Below are 23,347 nucleotides of genomic sequence, written 5' to 3' on the forward strand. Positions count from 1 at the left end.
GGGCAGCCCGTTGACTATGATTAATGAGTTTGGGCTGCAGCCTTTGTTTCCGCATGCAGCCGTTTAGAGTGAAATACAATCCCAAAATATTATGAATCCCCTATTAATCCAGTAAATTTGCTCACATTGCACATGTTGTTTTGGGCGATTTACAGATTTACAGCCAAATGTGTGTGTGTATGTTTACACATATGTGTGTGTGTGTGTTTGTGTTAAGGGGATGAGCACAATTGTATTTAATTACATGTCCTCTAATTAAATTCATTAAAAGATAATAAAATAAATGAAAGAAACAGCTTTGAAAGCTTAGGTGAAACACATGTGTCTTGTCTCCCATGATGTAAAATATGGATGTGGGATTTTCAGGGTCAGTCATGCTGTACAGGGGGGATGTATGAATCCGATACCTTGCTAATACTACAGGCATTTCCTGGTTATGGTTTGCCTCATGTTTAAACTGTGATTTTTAGAGCTAAGATCCCAGACTCCCTGAAGATTGGAGAGCAATTCTGTGGTGCAGGGGAGTGAAGTCACTGGCTTCAGTAATGGAAAAAAAGGAACATTATGACAGTAATGCTGACGATCTAGTGTAACAAAATGCTCTCTTTGTAACGTGAGTAATATCACTAGATATGGTAAGGAGGGACTATGTGTAAGACATGGGAGGGCTTGCAATTTCCTTAAACTATGTGATGAGTAAAGGAAATTACACAGCCTCACAAATCTTCAATTCATTGTCAGATACTGTTGATAAAAAACACTTCTTATGCATGCACGCATTTTCCTCTTCTCCACAGATACACACTTTCCCTCTGCTGCCAGCAAAATGTAAATGTTTTCCAGGCATTAAGGTATATAAGTGCCATTAGTGGAACAGTGCTTAGCACTACAATGGTGTGCCGAGAGCAGTAGAGCAGAGATCAGTGCAGCATCTCCTGGATATCAGAGGGAGACATCCTTTGTAAATTCATCTCCTACTGTGAGACGGCTTCACAGCTGGTTAGCGACACTGGGTGTACAACTGCCCTGTTTACACGCAGTCTCCAAAGCACTCATCTTTCACCCGGTATCTTTTCCCTGCATCCTCTCCATCACCTCGCTCTCTCTTTCAGCTCTAATCACAGCCTGCTGTGGCTCTCTTAGCCATCAGTAAATGCATACAGATATAAACTTATTCAATACAAAAATGTGTGCTTACACACACACATAGGAGTACATAGAAGGGCAAGAGCAGACACCTGCAAACAACAAAATCTCTGATCCCCTAGCTTTTGAAGCCATTACAATACACAGCCTTCCAACCCCTTCTCTGATTTTTATCATTTTATACCATTGCATTACACTGATCCTTTTATACCTATTACACACACGGCTCCCCACCAAAACCCCTGATCCTCTGATACCTAGATGGGTAAACTGCTCCTCCTGCCCCTGACCTCAGCCCTTTGTAGCAATCAGACCAGACTTCCTCCGTTGCCCTGATCTTATCTAGCTATACCAATCCCACTACACAGCTCCCTTTTGTAACAGCTACAGAGCGCTGAGCCCTTTCAGACCCAGGCACTATGCCGGTGAACACAGAGCCCAAGACCTCAGCTCATCTCAGACATCATACTACACTGCCCAACAACAATGACTGCTATTTTCTGACACAGCACAGGTCAGATAGAGCCTTTCTGCTCACTGATGCATTGTTCACTCAGAATGTAATGTCGAAAACCAAAAGAATGTTTGACTCAGCCATAGAAGAGACTAATATAATTATACAGGCATACAGGTGATAATACAGATTTTAAAAAATAAATTAAAAAAAACAAACACATTTTGAGTCCTGTTATTTGTGACAGCGATCATCTTTCATTTTTAATTTTTTTAGGAAAATAAAAATCAAACAAAAATGAACTAAAGAAGACAAAAGATTTAAAAGAAAATCTATTAGTGAATGAGCTTTAGCACTATTCCACAGAGACTAATTATACAGTAATGCCATTGTAAAATTATATCGATCTCAAGGGATGTATTTGGTCTTAAAGAATTACTCCAATCTTACTGTTGTTTAAGACAACCAATTTTTAACTGTTAGATTCATAATCATTAAAAGACACACAGCTTCAAGTTAGAAATGTTACAGAAAGCAAATGTTTATCCTTCAAAGTTTCACAGTTTCACAGTTGTTTCTTCTATACAGCAATCCATTTGAATTTTTTACGTCTAATTTATGTCGTGCAAATTGAACCAATATACCTTTATTGCTGAGAGAGGATGCTGGTGGATATTGGGGGAGCCCAAGACTGGAGATGACCCACAACATTTCCCATAGGAGGTAATTGTGGAGTCAAGGGGTAACAGATGTCATATGACTCTCATTGAACCACTATAAAAAGGTGAGAAAATATATTTAGACACTTTAATTTCAATTACTGCGCTAAATACGGAAAATAAGATTTTTTGAAAAACGATGGACTCAGCTATAAAAATACTGCGTCTTCAGTTCTTTAAAATGTAAATAACTATTTTTTAAAAATAAATCAGAAGTACAAACAAAAGAGCCATGTGTCTGAAATCTCTGCATGAACCCTTCGCTTTACATGAGACTGAGTGTTGCGGTACAAAATATAAACTTTATGGTCAAAGCTAAAAGCTATTTGCTTCAGCCATCGTTTTTTTTTTTTTCATCCCCAGTGAGTGACATAAATGTAAACGCAGAACCAAAACCATGGCTAGAAATGTATTAAATCTGTCATGCTATTAGTGAAACTGTAGTTCACATACGCATTAGGGAGGCGTTCCCTTATTTCTCCCAGTCACCGCGCCTCTATTTCTCCATTACAACCTTTCCCTTAAAACAAAAGAACAAAAAACATAAGCGTTTTCCCTAACAGCACAATTCATGTATTCCAGAGCCGCTGGACTGCAAAATACTTGAAGAATGTAACAGCAGAGCCTGTATCTTATCATTACTAATACCTACTCGTTTTTGCGTGCGTTGTTAACAGCAGACGAGAAGGCAGTTCCAGTGACCAACACGTCTTAGCTAGGCACCGCCTTCGCGCTACAAAATAACCAATCATCTGTCGGCATACTCAGCTCCTTGGATTCTTCTACCAATCAACTCGGTGTTCACATGAAAGTAACCCCCTTCAACTTCCTAGCGGGAAGCAGCTATCGGGGACGGTACTAGGACTGCAGGAATTAAGAGTAAAGATCCCTTTCTCATGGTATTTATTGCTTTTGAGCTATTTTTGCAGCATGTTGCACACAATAGACATGAAGCCGACTAATACCTTGGTGAGACCGAAGGTTTTACGTTATGATATGCCCTTAGTGTTTCGCAGGTGTAACATAAAGCTAGGTTTGGTTAGCGGTGCAGCTACTAAAACAGTAAAACAGCTGTTTTTGACAGCTGTCAGTGACCTGACACCCTCGCAGGTCGCGTTGTCACAACTTTGTGCAGAAGCATGTGTTGATCAGATTCTCTTCCCCTCTTCTTTTTGTTCAAAGATGAGACTGTCCCGAGCAGAATATAAAGAGATAGTGCGATGGACTGAAAAACTGAGACCTACACGCCAATGCATGAAGATACTGAAGGACAGGTTTCCAAGGTGAGTGTGTATACGCTGGATTGCATTCAGTGAGTGTTTCCGTTGCATTTGCCAATTGACTGTTACTGCGCTCCCAGCGCATATTAATGTCTGACATAGAAAGTAAACACCAAACTGCTGCGTATGAGCATCAGTTACCACACATTATAAAACAATGAGTCAAGACCAAAAGAAGCCCAAACAAGATGTCTTTGGATTATTGGAATATAATTAATGTATCAGAGAGCTTGTTAAGTTAAATTATATTGTTATCATCTGAGTACAGCTCCCCATAGCCAAGTAATCCCCCCCCCCCAGTTTTATCTCCTATTTTTCAGCATTTGTGATCCTATTTAATTCACTTGTTAAGATCACTAATTAATTCCACACAGGTTTCTGTATTGGCTTCCACCACAGCATTAGCCAGCGTTTTGCCATGCAGGTCCTGCACATCCAGAAATCGAAGAGAGAGGTTAATGGTTGTATTTGCCTTTCTCCTTGACACTGAAGGCCCTCCTGTTATTGACTGTAACATGTGTAATCCCCCAAGGCCTCCAGGACAGCATGGCTGATCCCGTCGAGGTCACTTACAAAGTCGCATGTATTTGGAGCTTCCTACTTCCATTGTGCCCTAATCACCAATCTAGAAGAAGGTATCAGGTCCCCAAAGGGGATGCCATGGAGTTTCAGTTTGCCTTTGTTCTCACTGTCAGCATTTTACAGAATATGTCATGCATATAAAATGCTTCCAATATCGCTCATGTTTAAGCACTGAAACACTGAAGTCTGTCAAGCGTTTATTTCTTTTTTGTATTCTCACGCAAACTGCCTTTAACAAACATACCAAATGCCATCTTTTGTACTGGAGTGTAATAATTAAATGAAAACACTGCACCGTTTTCATTCCAGTAATTCTTCACAGTCTTCCTCTCCCAGAGGTGCTTGCTCTTTTGTTTAGTCTTGCTGGTTATTATTTTTACGTTCACTATAACCAATCTCGGGGAGGCCCTTGCTCTTTAAATCCCTGAGTCTCGTCACTGGGCCTGACAGACAGGCACGGCAGCAGTGTTTTCACAGTCTGCGAAATTATTCTGGTTGTCCAATCAGCTGAGCTGGGCTCTGGAGGGTTAGTGATTGGACTGGCAGGAAATCAGGCTCTTAAGACATAACATATCGACTAGGCCATCCATCATCTCTTAGCATGCGCTCAGGCACAGCAGTCAGCCGCCCCCACCCCACACACCCCCTGTCCCCTTAGACCGTGTGGGAGCCCTGCCACTGCGTAAATATTGGCCAGGCTGGGCCTGGCAGTGGTTGGGTTGGAGGGGGTTTGGGGCTTTATTGTGGACAGGCTTGGACTAAGGGGATGGGCAAGAGAATTGGTTATTACAGTCAGGAGAATAGACAGTTGCATTGATACCAAATCATTTTGCAATATACTATACCTGTTTTCCAGGGGATGGAAACTGTTGAATAAATTGTAAATTCATGTGTTGTTTACAAGTATAATAGCAGAGGCATGAAGTTTATTTAGATAGTGATATTATTTTGCTACCCTGTAATTGTATTTTATTCAGGGTTTCTCTTCGGCCAACATAGCCAGAGCCAGCACTGTAATAAATATATATATTGTCAAACCTCATTTTGTTAATTGCAATATTATTTACTCAGTTAAAATCAATATTGAGTAGAAATGGCATGAAATGCACATATTTCTGTCAAAGAAAGTAGCACAGTCAGTGCCTTAATTGTATGCATGTAGTTAACCACCAAAGGCTGACTTTGAGTCAGTAAACACCATATAGTTTTCTTTTATGCTACATTAATCTGATTTATCCAATAAGTATAAAGTAAATACTTCCCAGGTGAGCGTAAAGACATCCTACTGATGAAATATATTTAGGTCTAGAGAGTTATTAGTTACTGACTTTAGGTGAAATCATAAATGATTTGATGGTCCTCTGTGGTAATTTTACAGTTCTGCTCTGGCTGAATTAATTTTTGTATGCAATTAAAGTTCAAATGTATTAATAAAAGGAGTTGATATAAAAAAGATCTTTCATCATATATTATAGCTACAGATCTACAGTAGATAGATGTTGACTAGGTTGAAAAAAATCTTTATTTGTTAAATTTCTTACAGTTCTTTCCCCTTTAGTTGTTGTTTTTTTTTTTTTTTAAATTCTGTTAAAATAATCATTACCCCAAAGGATCTGAATGCTGTATAGAGTTCAAAATCATTTCATAGTCATTGCTTTTGATTGGGAACTTAAATGGAAGAGAATTTAAACTTGGAACAAAAAGATTGTTATAGGCCATTTCAAGGTAATTTCCACAGAGAGTCTGTCGGTCTTTTGGTTGAATTATGAAAAGCGTTTGTGGGAGGAGAGAGGGAGTGTCCTATAGACAGACAGAAAGAGAAAGATTGTGATGTGGAGTCCCTCATCTGTAACGGCTGCATAACACAGATGTTGGGAGTCATCTGTCAGCCTGGCCTCTCTTGCTGGGCCCGAACTGCTCTGGGGGGAAAAGAATTGGACACGGTGCTGTCACTTTTTACCCCCACTCACAATGGAGGGACATGCAAATATCAACCCCCGTTCTTGCCCTCTCTTCTTTGCCCTCCTCTTAGCCAGTCGTGGTGTCCTGTCTACTATCTGGACTGTGGCTAGGCAGAAAAGGGGGATGGGGGGCCGATCGCAGGCTGGTGCGCGGGGAAATGTGACATCAGTCCCATCAGGTCCTTCTCTTGCCACATATTAGAATTGGAAATGATGGGCTGCTCTCTCAGGCCTTGCCTGTCTTCCCATGGGTCTAGAGGGGACCCCAGTCCTTCTACCACTTGTCCCCCGAGAGAGTTGGTGCAAGAAGGGCAAGATAAAGAGGGAGGGAATGTGAGAGTCCTCTGTGTCCTTCTGTGCTATATTATGAATGAATTGGGATGTAATGATTACCCCCCTCTTTAAAATGCCATTCGGCTCCTTATATGGCTTTCACAGTGATGAAAGTAAAAGAATGAGCAAAAAGGGGCAGATGCGGCTGATTTGCAAAAAAGAAAAGCTTAAACAGTAAAGTGTGAAGCATCTTTCCCCACTAAACACAATCAGCGCCTCTCTTTTATTCACACACGCACACACACATACACACACGCACAGACACAGTTCCCTGGTGAGGAGTCCCTGAACGTTTTTCGAATCGGGCCCTAATGTGCCGTTTTCATCAGCACTGAGGCGGGCTGCAATATGGTGCTGGAGCTCGCTCTGGGAATATGAATGTTGATTAAGCATGCGTTCAGCCTTTTGAAATTCTGAAGAAGTGTCAGAATAATGGATGTTGAGCAAATGTCAAGCATTTGTTAATTTCTCTGTTATTTGGGGTTTATCTAGCATGATCTTTGGAAGGAAAGCGCAGGGCAGGGTTGTTGTGGCATGTGCCATTGATGTGATGATTTCTTGGCTACACTTTGTTTTTGATGGTAATATCTCAGCTCAGCATGAAGCTCAGGGAATTGCTCATTGATTATTTATTGTAGTCATATTGTTTACCTCTTTACATGGCGGTTAAAGTTAAGGATTTGATAACAGGTATAATATGGTGGAGAAAAAAACATTAAATATCACTTTTTTTCCCAGTGTGTGGTATTTATTATTTGTTCACAGCTTTCAAGGGCTCATTGCCCACATTTTAGGTATATCAAAGTCTTGGCATATATGTATTAAATTCCTGGCTTGTTTCTCAGTTTTAACTTTGATTTCTACGATTGTCCCTGTGGAATCAACTGATTTTCTCTTTCCAGCTGCTGTGCTGTGAAGGTAGAACTCCACAAGTATTTTGTAGGCTGGAAGTGGCAATGACATTACCCAGAGACTGATCAAGTGCAGAGCCTGTGGGGCCAGCCCCGACAGCTTCCAGTGCATGGCCTCACACTTCTGGCTGCCCATATTGAACAAAACACAAACTGGCAGTTGGGGCTTAGGGGTACAACCCTTGAAGGCTGGCTAAATAATTCCACGCCTTTATGTGGTTAGATGAGTACTGGAAGGGTGAGGGGATGAATGAAGTGTTAGCAGAGAGAGAAGGTGTGGAAAGAAGAGAAGCTGAGTGTACAACTTCACGTCAGGCTAAAGAGTTCATGAATAATAGATGTAATCAATTACTTGATTAGGAAGCAAAGGAATGACTACTTCCTTCTCATATCAGAGGGATGTTGTCCAAGCACATTCCATAGAGTGCAAAGCCTTTTTGGCTCATTGGTCCAAAAAAAGAGAGGTAAGCAGCTTGTTTTCGAGTTAGACCTGATAGAAATTACATGGTCCCTTATCGTGAAGGTTAAAAACTGCATTTACTGGAGCGATAGACTGAGTAGGTCAACATTAGTAGAGTAAAACTATTGATATAGTACTCTAAGAATAAGATCAGCATTTGCTGTACTGTATGCTAGTGTCAGTAGTAGTGTTGTCACTGAACCCCCCCAAAAAAACATATGTACTCTGAGGGAAACCTACAGTTCAGCTGGGCAGTTATATCAGAGTCTCTAGCCTGGGGTTCTCTTTGCATACTGGAATCAATTGCAGACGAAGAATGAAACAAAATTGCCCAGAATGGTACAAGTTCCCCAGCTGCGCTTGGGGGAATAGGCAATTGGTCAGTGTAATGTGTTTCTTTGCCAGACCAGTGGACACTCGCCACTTGACGGATAGCATGAACCTCATTTTCTGTTTTCCATGAGAGCTTGCAGAAGCAGCAGTGACAGTAATTATGCTTTAACAATGGCAAAATACTATAGTTATAGCACGTCTTTGCACAGACGGAGTGGTGAAGATCCCTTGCTTTCAGGAGGAATCACAATTAGAGTGGTGATTGTAAAAGTTTTCTTGCTCTTTTTACCGCCATTATATAACAGCTCTGACAACTCAGGGCACCTCAACAGACAGAAATTTTAAAGATTGTAATAAAGTAAAGGAAGCTCAGTAGGGTCATATTGTGCCTCTGCTAAAACCATTTCTGTCCATGGTCCCCTACAGCCTTGTAGGTTTGTATGGCCTGCTGCAGTAAGATTGTTGGGGGTGGGGGTTTGTTCAAAGTACAAACTGGTGAGTCTTCCTTCAGATGGAGAAATATCTTGAAAATATTGTTTAAAAGTGACAAAAAAAATTGCACAAAAATTTCTATAGCTTTATAAAATGCAACAGTCATTATGTTAATTGCGCTTAAAAGAAAAAAAAGCCTTTATACTTGTTTTTGCAGAACAAAAATTGCAAATATTTAAACTCTAAACACGTGCGCTCATTGTGCAAGTATTTGTTTGAAGCTAAATGACACACTGAGATTTGTGTTTGTTTCTATCCGTTGTCAGAATATATCACATTTATACATTAATGCATAAAGATTTTTTTTTCAACTCATTTGTTTGGCTGCTGATGATGCTAGGCTTAGCTGAGAAACAGATGTTAGCATTTTGCCTATCAGCATGTGTAATTAACAACATTTGCATATCCAGCGTTTTAGCCCGTATTCAGCTGTATAAAATACTGATCTATAGCAAAGTAAATGCTTCATATAGTATTGTCAGCACTCTTGCCTGAATGAGGTGTTTTGATGGTAAATAAACCTAAATATGTGAAAAAATAATGGAATTAAACTTCAATAATAATGTAATGTAATATAGGTGTAGAATTTAAACTAAGCCTTATCCTCTCAGATTTCCTTGCACAAAATATTTCTTCCATGTCATTCCCTTCTGAAAATTGTTTCATCGCCAGCAGTAAAAATATGTGCTATTAGACAGTTCCATGCCCTGAAGAGTCACACCATTCAACACACTCTGCATGCAGATCCACCAAATGCTAAATACTGTCGCAGCATATGATACCAATGCCATTAGCCAGGTGGCTTTCATTACCCAAATTACAGCTATTGTTTATAATTAATTATTTGTAAATAGGAAGTTTCCAAATATAATTGATAGTTTGAATTTCCCTCATCTCCTATTAATTAGGTTGATGGGAATATCAAGGCTTTTCACTGTGTTCATGTTTAAGGCAATGGTACAGCCTGAATGCACAAGAAAATAAGTTAATGCAGCACTCAAACTTGAATTTATCAGATTCACAGCCACTGGGTAACCTAGCTTAATAGAGCCTGAAGTACTGACCAGACAGCCATACCAGTTCAGTGACAAAGTGAAAGTCCCTAATTGTTTTTAATTTAATCTGCTGCTTTACTATTTTGGGTGCCAGTGCATATTAATGCTCTGTCTTATGTTGTAAGGAAGGGTAATTAGGTTGAGAGTGAATGATTCCCTAACCACTCTTCTGTCTCCCAACCTTCTGTTTCCCCATGTTCTAAATTATATCCGAAAGGGCAGATTTTTTATTTTCTGCTTTTTACATAAAAGCCACTGTAAGTGTGCACTGCAGTGTCACAGACTCTTGTCTGTGGCTCTTCAAATTATATTTTGTGTGTTCTTTGTTTGATGAGATTGATTTTTTTTTTTTAAGTAAGTTAAACAGCGATCAATGAACCCAAATGTTGACCTTGGCATTTTGCAAGTGCATTAAAAAATAGCTTTCTTTATTTACACAATTCACAAAGGGCTCACAACTTCCTAGCTTTAGTCACAGAACTGTTTTAGGCTTCACTTTAGGAAGACAAGTGTCTAATATGTTATTTTAAACATTCGTAGTCATTGTCAGTTACAACCACATCACCAAGAGCTATTTATATATTAGAAAAGGTGGAAAATCTTGTTACCTTATCATCTTATTTCAAAAAAAATGTTCAAAGTTGTTTTATCATATCCTAACATTTCCATGTGTTGCATATTGACACTAAGCATTTGGCTGTGCGTATCATGTGTGCAATTCAGAATAAAATGCAAGCTACAAGATTTGTTTAAGGCTAACAAAATACAGACAGAAATGCAGCTGGTTTTAGAATGGTTAACAAATTGGGTTCATTTTTATAACCACTGAGACAGGACAGAGTTTCACAAACGCTTGTACTGTGTGGCAATGGGATACATGAATTATAGTAAAAATGTAATACTCCTGTTCAGTAGGCAGATCAAATCCTCGTTGTAAGACGGCAATTGGCTACATATTTTAGCATAAGGTGAGCTTACTGCGCCCAAGAGAGGACAGGCTGGATATACATTAATGTAAAGTCTGCAATAACTTATTGTTAATGTCTGTTAAATAAAAAAAAGGGGAATATAGCAGCATAAAACTTGACAGACTCTATAAAATGCAAACAAGTCTTGATTTTAATCCAGATATCTGCATTCAGCTCTTCATTTTGCCCCTTTTTAATGTTTTTCCTTTTTTTTTTTACTATTTCTTCACATCTCTCAATAGTTTAGTTCGGGTCTTGTTTTTGTGTCAATCTGCTTAAGGTAAAAAATGAAAACACAAGTCCCCAAAGTTCTTAGTGTTTTTGAAACAGATATGTTTTCATAGATATTAAGCGTCGTTTATGTCCCTTTAAAGTTAACAGGCTATAGATTTAGCAATTAAGCAGTAATCATGCTCATTATAGAGAGTAATCCATTTAAAACGTAACAGATGTCTGTTCCGACAGGGGGATCATGATGGTCCCATGCCAACAATAAGGCTGTAATACTGTCGAAATGCTCAGGTGCAAGGTTGAAGTGTGGAAGAAATTTTTTCCCTCCCTTAAGTGTCCACATGTTGACAGTTGACCATTTAATGGCCCACTTAATTGCAGTGGCCCCTTCACCCCTAAGCATCATTATAAATTAATGCTGAGGGGGTAGACAATTTTTTTCCCCTCACACTCTGAGAACTTCCTTTGTCGTCTTCTTTACTTTTGTAACTTTGTGTGTGATGAGAATCGGGCTGCTTTAACATGTGGTGCTCGATTACACCAAAGTCTAGTATGTTTGATATGTGTGAACACTGTATACTGCCCCACGGGCATGGTACGATGATTTGTGTCCTGCTTCTTGATGAAGAGCCAAACTTGGGAGTGCACGAGACATACTTGAGTATCGTGTGCATCAGGTGAAAAAATCTGTATCAAACACATGAGATGAGGTTTGAAGGATTGCACGACTGTGTGGACCGTCTTCATTTGCACACCCAAAACAAAACCACCAGTGACGTGAAATACTGCTCAACTTCGGAATACTCCAATAACATTATCAAGTTGTTAGAACTGTTGTGTCAGTAAGATTTGGTGCATGTTTTATTTTGCATATGGTGGTTGGGAAATAAGCAGGGAATTGTGGGGGTCGCAGTTGTTCTTGGACAGTGTACAAATTAATTGTACCTAATGTGGAAGTATCCTTAGCTGTTCTTCAGCTACAGGATTAAAATTGTTTAAAAGTGGTGTCTAGGGGTCCCAAGAGGACTTCTTTGGTTCATCATAACAGGCTGAACTATTCCAATGGTTAAGATGCTTTCTTTAAAAAATGGTCACAGACAGACATTCCAGACAGAAATCAGGATTTGACATTCTTCTGGCTTTGTTTGCATGTTACAAGGGTATTTTACGGTTTCTAGTGATTGATGTCGGTGTCCTGTGTAGACTCAATATTTTAATGTAGATTGGAAGCTTCAGCTTCTCATGAGTATTTACATACCATTCCCAGGTGACTTGTAATGAAAAGTCCATTAAATTTAACAATCAAGTGTACTGAGTGCAGTATATGGAGACATAAAACCACTTGTGAAAATTACGGAGCAGTTTGTGGGTGTGTGTGTATGAGCGCACACATGTTTCTTTTTCTTTTTTTTTTTGTGATATGCAAGCTGAAGATGTGCACAGTCCAACTCCACTAATTTGTGTCACCCATTTAAATATCTGTAACTCAAAGGACACAATGGCAGCTAAGGTGGGTATCGAATGGGCTGCAAGTCCCTGTTGGAACTGTCTGTTTTCCGGGTTTGCCTCTTTGCCAGGTGTTTGACATTGACTGGAGCTGGAGATAAATGTAGCTTATGGCAACCCATGGAATTGACTGACTCTCGGGAGTCACAGTTTCATATAGTGAAAGTTTCCATTTTCAAAGCCCATCCCTTGCAGTGGGAATGATATAGAACGGTCCATATGCTATCAAAGAAAGGACTTTTTTTCTTATGTGTGTCTACATGTTGTCATACACAAAAAAAGTCAACCTGTTTCTTGGAGAAGAAGATTTCCATAAAAAATGTTTTTACACCACAACAATGGATTCACAATAAGACAATCCAGATATGATTGTGTAGCATTTCAGCTTTAATTTCATGGGTTTACCTAAAGTATTATATAGGAATTACATCCACCATTCACACAATTGGTCATTTTTCACACGCTCAGAAATTTAGCATTTGGTTATGTCCAACTGTTTCAGCTTCCACATATATATAGTCATGCTAGTTTATCCACTTACTTTTAAACCTATGAAAACTATGACTGTAATTGCTAGTAAACACCACGCTTTACTCACTAGTTAAATGTGGAACTGTGTCAATTATTTTCATAGATATAAATTTCTCTTCAGTTTTGTTATCTTTAGGTTGGTTGGAGTTTTCTTGCCATCGTGTTACTTTATAATAGCAGACTCTGCACTTGAATTAAGATTCGTTTAGCACTTTCCTGGAGAGACAAAGGAGAGAGGAAGATGCTACGTATTAATGACTAAACGAAAAAAACAAAAATGAGCTATATTTTTCTCATCTTTCATACCCCACACAACCTCCCTTTTTCTTCTTCCCCCACACCATCGTAGCAGGAATCCTTTTGTCAGAGGTGTTCATCTGGAACAACTTTGCCACACTTGTTTTCATGTTCTTTTAGATTACAGGGCAGCTGGCCCCAGCTTTGAAGCTCCCTTCTCCCTTTGTCTCTGTGCAATGCACTCTGGTAATTAACTTTGTCCTTCTTTTATTTGTTCCAGTCACTCGCAGTCCACTCTTCTGAGCATCTTCTCCCTGGAGTACCAGGTTAGAAGTTTTCTTCCTTTGTGAGCCCTGACAGGTGCCTAATTGAATGATGAATGTCCCTTTATTTCTTTGTAATTGAACTGCCAGCTTTCTGATTGGTTTGGAGGATGCCCCCCCTTCACCATACCCCCCTTTATTTCGCCCCACACCACCACCCCCTCCTCCTTCTCACGTTCACGTTGAGGGCCTTTGCCTGCCTGAGCCTCAGTGGATGTCTGCCAAGCCTTCCCATCCATCTGTCTAATAACATCTAGCCCCTGCTTATTTGGTGGACCTGTAATAAATTATGCTAAACCATTATTATTCTGACAATAATAATTTCCCCGTGTAGTGCGGCTGTGTGTGCTAAATGTTTGCTGACTCGCACTGTCACTGCTGCTTTCCACGGCTGACAGTGGATGATGATAAATGGCCACTGCCGCCAGTGGCAGAAGGCAGCACAAGCAGAAAATGGAGTCATTTATCATCCCACTGACAGGTGTCAGTCACACTGCCCGTCTCTGTGGAATTACATTTTTTTGTGTGTAGTAGTTTTTAAATAAGTTGTTTTTAACCAGTGCTCTTCCGCTATATCCCCTGTTCTCCTTCTTCTCGGCAACGATGGCAATTGAATTGCATAGAAATGTCAGGGTGCAAAATGTGGAATAATGTCATTGTTTGATCAAAAAAGGGGAAATGAATACAGGGTTTGAACCAAGAAGGTAGATGGAGATAGCTGGTTTGAACGAGAGTGCCTTGGCACAGTTTGACCCTTACCAATATCATTGAAATTAAATTGCTGCTGCAATTGTTCATAAAGAATAGAGCATGGAAGAGAAGCCAAGGGTGAACAAGTTAGCATTTTAGTCAGGTCAACCGGAAATGGAAAGCACTTTGTGCCTAAAAATAGTACTAACTTAAGAGCTGTATATATGCCTATGTGTATGTATCTGTGTGTATGTGTTAATTGTTTTAGCTGTTATGATTATTATGCCATTAATCTTCATTTTTCTTCATATTATTAATAAATTTAAAGAAATGGATCAAAAAGACAATCTCAAGACACCATGTGCCGGATGTTATTGAAAGCTACTACCAAAGGTATTGTGTTTCCGTGCTTTATATTGTTTTGTTTTCTTTCTAGATCGTTCTTCCTCTTTATCGTTTTCTCATCTCTCTTACTGTTTTTCTTCTTCTTTTAAATCGTTCACCGACCCCTGTGTGTGGCCCCCGTGACAATTATAATCTCTTACAAACAAATCACCACCCACAGGATTCATTCCCGACCCCCACTTGCACCTGCTAGGCTAAAGCTCTGTTCTCCGTGTCAAACTGAAAGCAGGAAAGTAAATAAATAAACCAACCATTGGACATTTGCCTTACACACAGGCTTATGATGGGATGATTATCTGTAATTCAATGAGCATGGTTAAATTTAAAAAAAAAAGAAAGAAAGAAAGAAAGAAAGAACTGGAAACAGGCTATACTGGGAAAAGCCTCTTTGCATATTGCAATTAGCCTTTATCTAGCTTATTAGGCCACTGTTCTGGGGAAAATAAAGCTGGATAATGCACTTCTAATCCACTTACAACAACAAACCTCTGAGATGATCTGGGTAAGATCTGAAGTGTGTTGCAGGTTTAGCTGGCGAGGGAAAAAAGGCTTTTTGGGCGGCAGGGGTTAACTAACTATCATATGCTTGTCTGGCTTCTTGGAAATTTGAAGCCCTTCAAGCAGTGCTGTTTTAACCACACGGAGCCTGCCATATGCCACCCAGGGCAAAGTCATCAGGGACATTAGCATGTCTTGGCTAGCCCGATCTAGCCCCCTTCTACCCTTCTGTCTGCCTTTGTGGGTCATGTTTTTTTTTTCACTACTCTTGTTATTCTTTGTTATAATGAAGGTATCTGAGTGAAGCCAAGGCACAGCCTACTGCTCCTGTCCTGCTTGAATTAGCCAATGAGGTAATGGCATAACTTTTTTTTTCTGTCTTTTTACTTGCCAACGAAAAACACATCTGAGTTTATCCTTTATTTTTTCTATAAATGGATAGATAGCAGTTGGCTGCAGTTTTTGATTTTCTTCCTTGTCTGTTAGTCATTATCAAAATTGGTAAAATGGTTGGCTCAATTATCAATTATTTAATGTAATTAGCGCTCGGCTCCATTAAGCAGATGTGAAAATACTTTTTCTGTTTTATTATGTAATTTTCCAAATTGCAGTTGAGGCAGAGTTGATACAAACTGCGGACAGGTGAGACTGGGGTCATTAGTTAATTCCTCTCTTTATTATTTGATCGGTTATTTTCTTTGGGAGTTCAGTGAAGAATTTGTAGTCTTGTTGATGTAGCAGCAATTGTTTATGTGCAGCTTAAATCCATGTCATTCAGTGGTACAAAACTCAGGTACTATGTTGGAAATTCATGCTGTAAGAAACCTGTTTCTTTCAGAATTTAAGTGATCACTTATATTTATTATATTTTAAACCTAGTTAGTAAATGTTTGCTATTTTTAGGGTAATGCCAAACTCTTGTTAAGTGTTCCAAAATATAAATCCAACTATACTATAGTCTCAATACACTACATCTTAGATGGTTACATTACTTCTTACTGAATGAATGAAAATCTTTGCATTTATTTTTTGTAAGTTCACGACATTATTCGTCTTTCAGATTATAAAGGAAGAGAAAAGGCCCGATAACCTTTTTAAACATTTAAATTTGCATTTGAATTTTGATTGGCGCGTGCACTAGGCAATGAAATTCGAGGGTCTCTTAATCTAAAATCACAGTAGTTCACATGCATCAGTGGTACCTCAAAGCCAACTGCCATTATTCATTCTCCGTTTAATTGACGCTTGATTTTTTTTTTCTTGAAAGGATCCAATTCAGCTAAGAGATAACTGTCTATGAACCATTTAACTGTCATCTTAATATGCTACTTAACATTTAAACCAAGCACTCATGGTCTCCCAGACTGCTAATTGATGTAGTTTCATGTCTTTATGAGACAATATATCTCCAACAGAGGAAAATGATTAACAGAGATGAAAACTATTCATAGATATTTTTTTGCCCTTAGAAGAAGCTCATGAAACAGAGATGGACTCAACATTCACTGTTTCCATCTTTATGGGAATTTTATGCAAATATTACTTGAATATGGCATTAGAACAGGTGCAGTTGTGCTGCACTGTGCGACCCATTTTGGTTTACAGTTTGATAAACCCAGAGTTTTAATAAAAACTAATTCTTTTTAGGCTCTGTGAATCTTAGTCACATGTTAAACCCATGAAGGTTTGTGTTATGACCAGGGAATGAAGATGGACTCATGATTAATATAAAAATTAGGGAGATGCATGTACCTCAACTAATCAGGTAGTCTTTATTCAGGCTGAGCCTGCATTGGTAATGTTGCCATTTTTCATGTGTCAGCTCTGATCCAGGTTACGAAGAATCTGATTTTCTGTGGTTATTCAGGGTTTGAGGGTTTGAGTTGTGAGCCGGCCAGGAAGCACCGAGAGAAAGGATGGAAGGGAGAAAAGAAAGTGAGGGGAAATTAGAAGAATTGGAGAGAAGAAAGAAAGCTACTGTAACTGCAGGTTACAAATGCTAAGTCAGAGTCAGTACTATCAGAGGTCTTAATGAAGATGTAAACTCTTTGCTCACCCCTTAATTATTATAGACATGTTAAGCTTTTTTTTTTACTAGCTGCCTTCTTAGTGCAATATTATGGAGATGTTAACAAATACTACTGTGGGTAAAAAGACATTGTTTAGACAGAAGCATCTCTGCTCCCAGCGTTACAAGGAAGCATCACAGAAAAGATGAAACACTCCATTCTCACTGCAAGCTGAGGGCAAATTCACTTTTGGTCCCCAATTATGCTAACAAGAGGAAAAATGATCTTTGGCTGCAAGAATGTTGTTTCATAATGAGCTGGCTAGGAATGGCAAAGTCTTCAAGCAATGTTTTAATTCCCTCTATACTGAGTAAGCTGTGAATTTTAGTAGTGAATGACTTAATGCATCTTCTTTTATTCGCCGTATATTGTTTGAGCATTGGCCAAATGTAGAACTTGGAAAAATATATCTTATGCTAATGCACCCATATATATTTTTTGTCATGCTGTTCTTTATAATAACTGTTGTATTTTTTTAATATGTTAATAAAACATTGTAATAATAACAATGATATTAATATGTAGGAATGTATTGCACTGATCAGAGAGACACATTCACCATCAGTCGTTCGTGCTCTCTTACCTGTCAACTTTTCTCCTTGCACTCGACCATAAACACTGCTCACCTCTAAGGTGTGTTTGTGTTCAAAGAGTGCTGCTGCCATAGGTTCTTTCCTTCCTATTAAGGACTGCATTCCCACCATCCCTCAGGTGTGTCCTATTGGTTCCTATAGTTTTGCCTTGGTGATCATTCTATGATTAAAGCTCTCCATTGTCTCTTGCCTGGGCACAGTATGTGCTGCTTTTTCTTTCAAGATGAGAGACTCAGGTTGTCTGTTTGACAGAAGGAAAGGCAATTCAGCCAGGTAGCTTGGCTGTGTAATAAGCGATCTCTTGTTCCTGTGGGAAAGGTTGATGCAAAGCAATGCTTTCAAAGACCAATTTGCACGCGGATTGTCAAAAGTAAGGTCAAGGTTTTGAAACGCAATAATATAATTTAGAGCCATTACGATCATTATTATCTATGTGACATCAGCCAAAGGTAAACTGGCTGTGCAATTTCAATGTCGTAAGTCTTAGGCTCTTTAAAATATGTTTGCCCTTCCAGCTGGATATATGGGATTTTTTTTCTCAAGGTTTATAAAAGGAGCAATTCTTCAGAGAGGAATATACATTCCACCATCTTTTAAGTGAATATTAATTCCACATTGATAGTAAAGTCTGTTTTTATTTAAGCTGCTTGTCTTTTCTGTCGATTTTTTTCTTTTCTTTTATATGTTTTTTTTTTTTTTTTAAATCTGTGTAAAGGTGGATTTGTCTCCTGCGCTGATGGCTCGTATCATCCTGGACAGGTTCCTTCAGGGCCAGGATGGTGGAATGCGTGAGTAACACTTTTCCATTTCTCACTCTGTCCTTTCTATCATTCTCCCCATCAGTCTTAATTGTAGCACTTTGTCTTTTTAATCCCTTTCTGTTTGAGTCCCAATTCCAGTCTAGCTGCTGTATTTTCAGCCTGTCAAACCCTAATGAGAGATAGACCACATTTAGTAGTAGCTGCATCCCAGGGCACATGACTGGCAATTAAGTACTAGGAGGACCACCCACCTCTCAACTGCAGTGTGGATCAATGGTAGCTCACCTCATCAGTGTTATTTATAACACCCCTGATTTCTTCCCTCAGCCTCCTTCATCCCCCAATGCATCCATCTATCGCTAGCATTCTCCTCTTCTCTCATTCCCTTCTCTTCCTCGCTGCCTGCTGGGGTCTGCAGAGGAAATTGAGTTGAGGGAAGACTGTGGCAGAAAAAGCAAACCATTTCTAGGTAGTGCTGATGGACACACTGTGGGAGAACAAAATTACAGACACAAATATTGTTGTTGAATGTGTCAAAGATCTTTTCCAGAAATTGTGGGAATTGTTGCCCGTGTGTAGTCTGGTTAGTGTCTTTCTCCTGTCTCCTGTATTTGTCCAAAATTCCTGCGTTTTACCAGTTTTAGTCACATTGTTGATTTATAACAAAAAACAAACAACTCCCCCTCCTCTCCGCTCCCATCCCCACACTCTGGAACTTCCAGTATCACACATATGCATATTATTTTAGTGGGTCTATCCCGAGGACTTTCTGTCTGTGCAGTAGTCACTACTTTGAGAGCGAATCACATGATGTCAAAAAGACGTGCTTCCAATTTAATCAAGAAAGAGATTAAAGTGGATGTGTGTTATTTTCAACTTCGCCACAGCACAGCCATTTGTCAAAGTCAAAGATGTGATTGCTTTGGACCCACCGTTATCCGCTGCCTGTCAAAATACTAGTCTGAGCTGCTTGTAGAACAGGGCATTCATCCACAAGAAGCACTATGTCTCAGATAATGACACACTGCATCTGTCCATCTCCATACAGTGAAAAAATGTTTTATTATTGCTCAGAATGGATTTGTACCAGATGAAATGTTCTAGAAAATCCTTGTTTAATTTTGAGCAGTTACAGGCGTACAGCATCTCACTTTTTTGGATGCTAGCAAATAATATCATGCTCCTTCAAAGAATAATTTCACATGCAATGCATGATGTAAATATTTGCATAATATATTATCTAGTGAAATAGTTGAATTGCCGCTGGAGTATTTTGAAATTCTGGCATGTTGTCGTGATGCCTTTCTTCATTGTTGCCAGCTTTAAGGTCAATTGCTGCGAACATTCACTTCTATTATGAAAGAGCTTCTTTGCATGCATATATATATATATATATATATATATATATATATACACACACACACACACACATAATGTAGTGCAGTAATTTGTTTCCACAGAGAAACAATGCAAGGATAATTGTCTTTCCTGACAATTAGCTAACAGGTTGGTTCAGTGCTATTGGCAGGCATATCTTTCATGCTTCCTTCCAGCCTCGGACAGATCTCCAGTGTGCTTGTGTGTATTTGGGTGTTTTAGTCAGACTCTAGAGGAAGGGCAGGCAGGCTCACTGCAAAGATCAATAGACTTCTAAATAAGGGACATTACCTCCAACAGGGTGAGTGGCTTGCCTTTGCCTACCATTGTCGTTTTTTTTTTTTTTTATTCCTCTTCTCTTTCCCCTTGCATTTAAGAGACACATGAATGGGGCCTTTGGGACTATGGAATATATGTACAATCACTAGTGCCGGATCAATACAGAGTTTTAAATTGTTTTTGTACCTTCCTAGTGTGTGGGGTTTTTTTTGTTTGCTTTTTGCTTGCTTGTTGCAACCCCCTATTCCCCCCCACCACCACGTCGTCCTTTCCACTAGCTACCCACACTGCCACACCTCAACATGACAACAGCACCAGCAAACTCCATCCCCCTTCCTTGAAGCAGAAATATTGGAGAGTGTTTCAGTCAAGCAAAGTGAAAGACTATCTGGTGATGCTTGTACATGAATCAATACAGTCAGAGCAGTTTTATTATGTATTGAATGCAATATCAACATCCATAATGGTCTTTGCTTCTTGTCTTTTGAAGCTGGGCAATAAGGAGGGTCACTTGTTCACCCAAATGACACAGCTTTAGTATATACACCAGAATTCCTTGCAGGGTAGTACTTTCTTTGTTTTTCTTTCCAGACTTTTATCCAGCTTATGTGTCAGGGTTGTGAATATGATAGAAAAGTTTTATGAAACTACTAATAAATTAAAAAAAAAAACTTTTTTTAAGTCAAGTGGTTAATATAAGTCTTCATACTGGTTAAATCTATGTCTATGTTGTTTATATAAATATACTGGATACTATGTTTCATTTTATGAAAGTATACATAATGATAATAAAGCAAAATTTTATTGTTTTTAAACATTCAGTAATCTTGAGGAATACATTTTTAAATGATTACATTTTTTGTAAATATTTATACATTTTCAAATATTTCAAATAGGTGATTAAAAAAATGAAGATAATAATTTCACTGAATTTCAGTGAGCATGAATGTGCCAGCTCCACACAGAGAATCCCTCGCTGGCTGATGGATTCAAGTCGAGGACCTTCTTGTGAGGTGACAAGGGCTCATGCCTGCCAGTGCACGGGTCCTCTCATGTACTCCAGCTTCCTCTTACAATCTAAAGATGTGCATCTTAGAGTAACTGGTGATTGTAAATCGGGCATACATGAGAATATGAGCATGAATGGTCATCTGTCGCTGAGTTAGCCCTACGATAGACTGTCAACCTGTCTAGGGTGTGCCTCGTTTCACGCCCCGACACCTGGGATAGGCTCAGGTCCCATCGCAACTCTGAATTGAATAAGCAGAAGAAGATAAATGAATGTGTGGATGGATGGAATTGCAGTGAATCCCAATAACGACAATTACTAGAGCTGAACTAACAATTGTGCATTTTAAAAAGTTTACATTAACAGGAGTGGTAGGGACAGATCTCATGAAAACATTATTATAGGCACAGCTAACACATCTCAGCCCAATGAGAAGTTCTGTAAATGAAAGTATAACACTGCAGACAGCTATACTGTCATTCCTATTCTGTATTATTAGATACAGGATGGTCGTATCTAGTAGTAGATTCAAAGTCACAGCAAAAACACTGGGGGAGCCAATTCTCTGTCTTCTCCCCCTCCTGCTATCTCTTCATCTTTCTTTCTATTCCTCCTTTGACAGGAGTTGATGTGCCTCTAGATTTAGACATACTTTTTGAGGAGGCAATTTTGCTAGCTATTTGACCTTTTCCATTTTCCCAAGGCCCAGCTCCAGATTAGATTGCTACTCCATGTTTTGTAACTATGTGATTCGACCGCCTTTAAGATTTATTGTCACATTCCTTTACAGAAGCCTTGTACGCAAGGTTATAAACGTCCCGTGTTTGATGTTAACACTGTGAGAATCTTAGTGTCTACTATGATCCTTTGGTTACTTGACAGGATTTATAATAACTTTAATGTTTCTCAGATAAAACGTGTTGATAACTGAATATTGTACTGGGTCTTATCGGAGCAAATTTTCAACGTGGCCGCTATGATTGTTATGGTTCCTTCCCTCTTGTGTTCAAGTGCTTCTCTCTTCTCTGTTACACCTCTCCAATGTGCAGAGATGGGGTGTGTATATGAAACCTTTTTTTTTTCCAAATAATGAGAGCAAGGGCACTTCATTAGCAAGAAGGGAGGGAGTAAGGAGGCAAAGACAGCATGAGTGTTAGTGTGTGCTTGTGTGTATGCAAGGGGGCGGTTGCGAGGGAGGTAAGCAGCACCGTGGTACTTCACTTGACAAGTATACTAATTACTCCTTTTCAGCAGAGAAGCTCCAGTCAGCCTCTGCCACAGTCTAATGGCCTGACCTGGGAAGCCTTTCTCCATAGCAGTGCCTCCCCAGATCTACTATTACTACACACACACACACACACACACATACACAGAGAAATGTAGAGTCTCATCTCACCGCTATCAGAAGGAATCAGGTGGAAGCAGATCAGTTCTGCCCCAGTAACCTCTTCAGGGACCGAGTTCCTCTTGCACAGGAGATACCACCTCATATCATCAACTAGCACCTACACACCACCACAGATAGTTTAAAAAGAAACACATACCCCCCACCCCCTATCTCCCACTCTCTCTCTTTCCCATCTTCTGTTTTTTTTTTTTTTTTTTTTTCTCAGTGCGGGGGGATAAATTTAAAAGGAGTAAATTGGAAAATCAAATGAGGGCTTTAGGCAACCGCAGAGATTTGCAGAGCTGTCGGCCAGTGTTGGAGAGCCTCATCCATCATGTCCCACAAGTAGTCAATTCCTCTAGTATCTGTAAATGTTTTCAGATATTAGCCAATTTATATGCTCCGAGATTCATCATGGAAAATCAGCTTTAGCGGTGCACATTATCAGGACCTGTCTCTCCCTTGCTCCATGAAGTTTGATGAACGAGTGCCCCTCCACAGCTCAATGGCTTGCGCACGGGGAGTGTGCGGGGGTGTGGGCATATAGAGGAAATGGGTAACTGCCCACCCCCACCCGTGGAAAATAGTGGGTTTTTTAATTAATAAACAAACTTACAAAGGAGCTCATCAGTGTCAGGGGCAATAACAATCGTCATCCGTTATTGTTTATTACAGTCCTCCCTCAACAAATGTTGCTATTTAATGAGGTTTCTCTCTGTTTTTTTGTGTTTGCGATAATGACTTTTTCACCCTAGTG

General features: G+C 39.4%; 1 protein-coding gene and 1 long non-coding RNA gene across 4 annotated transcripts in view; one reads left to right on the plus strand and one right to left on the minus strand.

The window, feature by feature from the left end:
- Nucleotides 1-3,017, minus strand: part of LOC102791721 (uncharacterized) — a 49,377-nt gene extending 46,360 nt beyond the window's left edge. Inside the window, exons 1-3 of one of the 2 annotated variants that reach the window (XR_004843886.2) lie at nucleotides 2,972-3,017; nucleotides 2,773-2,839; nucleotides 2,245-2,374 (exon numbers count right to left, since the gene is read on the minus strand). This is a non-coding gene — a long non-coding RNA (uncharacterized LOC102791721). Of the gene's footprint in view, nucleotides 1-2,174; nucleotides 2,375-2,772; nucleotides 2,840-2,971 lie in introns of those variants that run through there. The other variant, XR_437184.2, reaches the window with a different exon arrangement.
- Nucleotides 3,018-3,078: 61 nt separating this feature from the next.
- The window catches only part of cdin1 (CDAN1 interacting nuclease 1), a 49,881-nt gene continuing 29,612 nt past the window's right edge, over nucleotides 3,079-23,347 (plus strand). Inside the window, exons 1-6 of one of the 2 annotated variants that reach the window (XM_035911028.2) lie at nucleotides 3,079-3,198; nucleotides 3,502-3,602; nucleotides 13,480-13,525; nucleotides 14,541-14,605; nucleotides 15,408-15,468; nucleotides 18,493-18,565. In XM_035911028.2, the coding sequence (XP_035766921.1) occupies nucleotides 3,502-3,602; nucleotides 13,480-13,525; nucleotides 14,541-14,605; nucleotides 15,408-15,468; nucleotides 18,493-18,565 (346 nt within the window). In that variant the 5' untranslated portion in view covers nucleotides 3,079-3,198. Of the gene's footprint in view, nucleotides 3,219-3,501; nucleotides 3,603-13,479; nucleotides 13,526-14,540; nucleotides 14,606-15,407; nucleotides 15,469-18,492; nucleotides 18,566-23,347 lie in introns of both variants that reach the window. The other variant, XM_006798444.3, reaches the window with a different exon arrangement.

Source organism: Neolamprologus brichardi, chromosome 19, assembly GCF_056152115.1.
Source record: "Neolamprologus brichardi isolate AB-2024 chromosome 19, ASM5615211v1, whole genome shotgun sequence".
NCBI lineage: Eukaryota > Metazoa > Chordata > Actinopteri > Cichliformes > Cichlidae > Neolamprologus > Neolamprologus brichardi.